General features: G+C 43.5%; 1 protein-coding gene across 1 annotated transcript in view; it reads left to right on the forward strand.

Annotated features, from left to right (window-relative positions):
* Positions 1–6,000, forward strand: part of LOC104276630 (CUB and sushi domain-containing protein 2-like) — a gene marked incomplete at its 3' end in the record, with an annotated part of 195,504 nt that overhangs the window by 113,007 nt on the left and 76,497 nt on the right. Inside the window, 1 exon segment of the mRNA XM_009873029.1 lies at positions 4,488–4,565. Coding sequence (XP_009871331.1) covers positions 4,488–4,565 — 78 coding nt within the window.

The following is a 6,000-nucleotide window of genomic DNA, read 5'->3' on the forward strand; positions in this document are numbered from 1 at the left end:
TAAAACACCTGTCTGAATCATCCTTTCTTCTTAAATAGGAAAGTAAAGATTAATGTTATAATTTCCTCTGATTAGATAAATGTCAGGGGGTTTTAATCTAGCACACTCCCTAGAAACTGTTTTGTTAGGTATAACGAACTGTGCTTTTGAGTAGCGAGTGTTTAAAACGTGCTCTTCAAGTGGCGTTGAAGCAAGACCTCTGTCTAGCTGGCAAAGGGAAAATCCGACACATTCTTCACACATCTGCTGGGTTTTGTGGAGTTTGTCAGGTTCTTTCCATCTGTTTGGGAAACTTTCAATGCAATTCGAAACAATAAACAAAGCCAAAAAAAAAAAAGGCAGGAGTAAAGGTAAGATTTTTGCAGTCGATGGAATCTGTGTCTGTAGAGTGTTAAAGGTGCCAATGCAATTTCAAAAAAATCTTTGTAACCCCTTTTTGGGGAACGTGATCTTGTCTGAACATAAATATTTTAGTGCAGGTAAATAAATAAATACAGACGAAATAAGATAAGTAATGCCGTATGAAGTACAGCAACTAAAATGGGTTTTCTCAGCAGGAGATGTGAGCAGACCCCAGGATTGTCCGAGTGAAGGAAGAGAGGGTTAGGATGAATGTAACCTGTCTGTTTTCTGAAGATAGGTGCATACATCATTTATTAATATTCTGTGTCCTGACAGTAAGAAAGTAATTTCCCTTCCAGCTTAACATTGATATTTAGCTTTAGCGGAACGCTTCTGTGTGCTCCGTTTCAGCTCTTTTCTAATCCATACCCTAGTTTGGAAATCTCTCTCTGCATGTAAAAGCAACGTTAGGTATAATCAGCTTGTGTACAAGTTTTCTTTATTGAATACAGTAAATTCATTCCCTTCCAGGGGGAGGTAAAGTATTACTCTGTTGAGTTTTTCTGTGTAAGATGAATCTTGCATTCTTCCAAATACATCCCCCCACCCCACACACACCCCTTGTAAAAGCAGACGAAAGGAGCTGTAGAGAAATTGGTGCATCGATTTATTTTATTTTTTTTAAAATCAGTTTTTCAGAACTTCCTTTCAAAACATTCCATCCCAAAAAGGCCCCGTGTACCCGCAGGTGGTACAGAAATAAGCCCCAAGTGCCTTTCCGAGGACAGGCGTCCCCCGAGTCACCCCGGCAGTGAGGTGCTGCAAACGAGGCAGTGAAAAAGCTGCAGAACAGATCTGAACAATGCTCTGGCTGGCGTAGTTCGCTTTTCATTACGTCAGTTGGATCCTAAATTGCTTTTTAGCTGGTTGTTACCGACACGCAAGTGCCTTTCCTCTGTCTCCCCTCCCCTTCTGTCCTCCACCCTCAGCTGGGAAGAGAAATGTGGGCGAGCTCTAGCCCCAAGCACGGTGCCAAACGCCAGCAGACCTGTCGCCTCTAGGAAGGGTCTGATGAACTCTCTCCTGCACATACTGCAGCACATAAGTAGCTTTTCAGGCTACATGTGTGTCGTGAAGGTCCATATGCTTCGTTTCGGATAGATCTGGCTTCGTCTCGGAGCACACCGGGGCTGCAGAGGGGTTGTAGCTGCTGCTGTGCGACCTGGAGAGTCTCCTGGGCGATGCAGAGCAGCACAAATGGGGAAATTCTGGTGCTTGTTGCAGACTCTGATGCCTGAGGAGCTGTTCTTTAGGCCAGATAACAGAGGGTATAAATGAGGAGTTCCAAAAGGTTGCATTTGAGGGTGTTTCTCTTCACCTCCGACTCGAGCAAGAGTCCTGTAAGCGACCTGTCGTCGTGTCCCAGCTGATGTGAGAACATCTGGGCAGGAGGAGGCAGGGTTCAGGCAAGCCCGTGCTTGATTGCAGTCCCCCAGCCAGGGGAACAGAGGTTCATGGAAGAGATTTTTGCTGAAATGCTGTTTTCCAAATAAAAACCCCCAAGTCTCTTTAAATTCTCATTTAGAGCGACATGAAACGGTTTTCAAGAAACACCCCAGACTGCCTGCTTGCTAGAAAAGCTTTGTAACGTCATCGTTCAAGTCTGACAGGACACTGAGTATTCCATTAGATCTATCAGATACGTGTGAGCGCAAAACCCTCCAGAAAACAGCGGAATTTCTGTTCATCCAATTATCCTGACACAGCCCTTTGTAGAGCTGTTCCACATTCAGATTTATGAACAAAATAGATTTTTATATACCAGATTTTTGAGGGCATAGAGTGGGAGAATTGTTCTTATTTATTTATTTGAGGGAAAAGCAAGCGATACTGTGTTCTGACTTGTTCTAATCTAAATTGAGTCATTTGTAAAGCTTGACTTTCATCATTATGTCTCCACGTCGTGAACGAAATGAAGGATTAGGAGCAGAGCATACAGCCATCTCTCTTTATCAATTATTGTTGAAAGAGATGTGATGCAATTAGGGGACTATATACTTCATGGGTAATGCAGTTTAGTCCCTGTATTGTAAGATTGGTCTTTAGTAATGGATGTCTGGTTTCAGCTGCTTGTTTTCATTGCGTTGGGTGTTTTGGAGCCGCGATTTCCATCAGTCACAAATTTGGAGCAGGGCTCTGTCAGCTGGGTTCAGAAGGCACGGTTGAATATAGGTGAACTTTTGTTATTTAGTGTGTATCTCTTTTTTTTTTCTGCCCCCCTCCAATTTACACTGACTTTATCATGGGGGCATCAACAGGCCTGTGTTTTGCTGTGGGCAGCTAGGAGGAAAAATTCACTGGCAATTGCATCAAGTAACTTGCAAGGGAAGTTACAGAGAATTTAAAAGTGGAAATTATTTTTATAAAGCTGCTCTCTCGCTGATGGTGCCCCAAAGCACTTTACAGAGCGATGAATTAGATCCTGCAGAGTCATGAGCCATTGTACATCCTGCAGTAGCTCAAATTTTGCCTCAGATACTTGGGCTTGGCTGTGTTTTATGGGCTGGGAGGGAGTATTGGCTGGCACTGTGAGGTTGTCCCTGTGCTCGCTTGGAAAGTGCCAGAGAATCATTCACTGCGGCGTTGCGGAGCAGAGCAGGACCTCCTCCGTGCTTTATCCCAGTGACAAATATCCCAGAATTATCATACTGGGACTTGAAGGAATATGTGGCTGTTTGGGGCATTCTCAGACCTGCTACTGCTCTGCTTCGGCGTTCGCGGTTGGATTAAAGTGAAGTGCGTGTTAGACTGGCTTTGAAAGCATCGTATTCTTAATTATTTTGCCCCTCTTAAAAAAAAATGCAAAAAACCCCAGATTAAAGATACTAATACTAGTAAGAAAGGCAGGAATAATGTAAGCTCTTCTATGAATGTTTTTAAAGCTCATATGGAGCTCGGTTTGAAGTTAAAACTGCTTTGTTTAAAGAGGAAGCAAAAAGCTTGTAACCAAATAAACAAAAAGCTGTGAGCTCTCCTCTAGCTCAGCCTTAGGTAAGCGTCGAGGGGTAATGCTTGACATCTCCCTGTCTGAAGCTCCTGCAAACAGATGTTATAAACAGATTTTTTTTTTTAAACTAAAAAAAAGCATGATAAAAAACCCCCTTGTTAGTTTTATCAGTAATTTTTCCTGACAACTTTGTCTTAGAAATGTGCTAATTTAGGGATGAAAGTCTGACAAGATAAAGAACAAGAACAGTTTGAAGTGGAAGATGGACTGCTTTTCTCCCTAGATAAGGACTGGCTCATCAGGAAAAGGATCCTGTAAAGCGATTTGGACACTGTGCTTTCTGCTGTCAAGTTGTTCTTTAACCACATTAGCTTCCAATGTGCCAGTAAAAATTCAACTGTGTGTTAGTCAGAAACCGGGGTGCGTGCTGCGGGGAGCCGCTGCCTGGCTCTCCTGGTATCCAGAGGGGTTGGACAGTTGGAGGTTTGTGCAAAAGCCTCTTATTGTAGCGAGAACCTCAGTAACAGCCAAGCCCAGGTAATAAAAACAAAGAGCTGCTCACTTACAGGGTGAGGGTTAGAGCCGGGATGTGGGGGTTCACAGTGGGACCCCTGCTAGAGGCACCGGTCATTACTGTGCCTGTTGATAGTGGGTCTGTAAATTTATACTTCTCTTTGACACCAGTATGGCCTCAATATGGCTCTCCTTTTCCTTCTGCTTTACTGCCTTTTGGAGTCTACTGTTAATGTGGATCATGTTAACGGATTTTAGGTTATGGGATGGTTGTTTCAGTGCTGCAGTCCCAGAGAAGCAGGGAATTGCTTTACCTCTCTAATATATTCATGGAATAACTACACCGGTAAAACTGGGTGAAGCTAACTCAGCACTTAACTGTCAGCATCCCTGAAGCTTCTTAGAGCTTCCCTTTTTTTTTGGATGCTCATCCAGACCTTACACAGTAGATGAAAAGCGGCCTTTGACTTGGAGGGGTCAGGGTAAGTTGTCTGAGCTGTAAGGGGTGGGTGCAGGGGCTGCTGCAGCGTGGGTGCCATACAACTATTGCTTGATTTTCCTGTTAAATAATCCCTCATGCTTAGCTAAACCTTGCCTTTCTTTTGTTTTCAATCTGTCTCTGCAGTCAAAAAGCAAATTGAAATCAAGTCCAGAGGAGTGAAGCTAATGCCCAGCAAGGACAACAACCAGAAGACATCAGTGTGTAAGTTTTTTGGCTCCTCCTTACGCTGTCTCGTGTTATAACGATCTCCTTGAACATTCCATTTGACTTGCCAGTAATCTCTAAAACTTTGTCACTCTTAAAAGTTGCAATGCTTTTCCCTCTCTTCCCTCTGCATTACTGCATCACTTCCTTCCAGTGCTCTATTCACAAGCATGTACTAACTCGGTGAAAGCGGGACTGGGGGGTGTTTAATATATACTGTGTGCGTCCTGCCCACTGACAGCCTGGCGCTCACCCCTTCCCGTGTCTTCTAGTGTGGAAAGTGTCAACCGGTAAAAAATATTGAGAACTGAGTTAATGTTACTGTTGTAAAATAAGGAGTCGGGTTAAGGAACTGCACCAAAAAAGACCTGGTAGAAAAAAAAAAAATCTACAGAGGTAATAGCAGTCTCTCTCTTTTTTTCTCTTTGCACTTTATTTAATCGTCTCTGCAGAAAAAAATCCTACCAGTGCTGTGCAAGAGCTTGTAACGCTCATTTTTATAGTCTCCCTGTTAGTTACTCGCTTTCAGAGTATCTACTGGTTGGTAATGGGAGAGGCATGCTCAGAATGTCCCTTTGTCACTGCTGTATTTTCCTTTTGCAGAGAGTGAATCCACTAGGTCCGTTCGTTTTTACAGTAGGTTCAAAGCGAGACCCGTAGGTTCTTTATGCCCATGACTGGACAGACCACTGCGCTCTTAAGGGGACTTTAAGATTACGCAGGAGGGATCCAAAGTAATTCGAGTTTAGATGAATTCGAACAGGAGCAGAACACAGCGTTTTTTGAACAAGTTTCTAGAGGAGAGGGGATATAATTGCTCCTTTTGTTGCATAGCCCATTAGAGCCGTCAGAGAGGTACCCTTTGGACGTTTCACTCATTTGAATTTGGGATGCAAAATTCAGTTAAGAAAAAATGGCCAAACTGAATGAAAAACATTGTGTCTGAAATGGAAATGACTCGCTTCTAGGCCCACAGGAGAGCACTTAGAGCCTCTGGTTTTTCAGGACAAGACCCACCAAGGTACCTAAATAACAGGATGTAAATTGACCCAAAATCTCCAGAGCAGAAACAGTGGGATGTGTTTAGTGGAAATTAATTGGATTTTAAGAAAAACCCTGTATGTGAGATGTTCCTGGTCGTACGACGTATTCTTGCCAAGAAGAATTTAATTGTAATAAACGTTTCAGTTCACTTAACTGAGAATGAAATCCCGTTGGAAAGCACCACTGGCTTTGGCTGCGTGGTCACTGGCGGCAAAAGGTTGTGTCTGGAGTTGGGGTATCTGCGCTGTCGGGAATGTGGGGAGAGGGAGTCTTCAAGTGAAAACTGTTAGCTCACTTTGTGCCGTTAGCTTATGTGTGAGAGTATTTTGATATGGAGACTATAGGATTCCCGTTGCTGCTTCTTCCTGGGACTGCTGGGCTCTTTCCC

Source organism: Apaloderma vittatum, unplaced genomic scaffold (genome assembly GCF_000703405.1).
Source record: "Apaloderma vittatum isolate BGI_N311 unplaced genomic scaffold, ASM70340v1 scaffold11777, whole genome shotgun sequence".
Lineage (NCBI taxonomy): Eukaryota > Metazoa > Chordata > Aves > Trogoniformes > Trogonidae > Apaloderma > Apaloderma vittatum.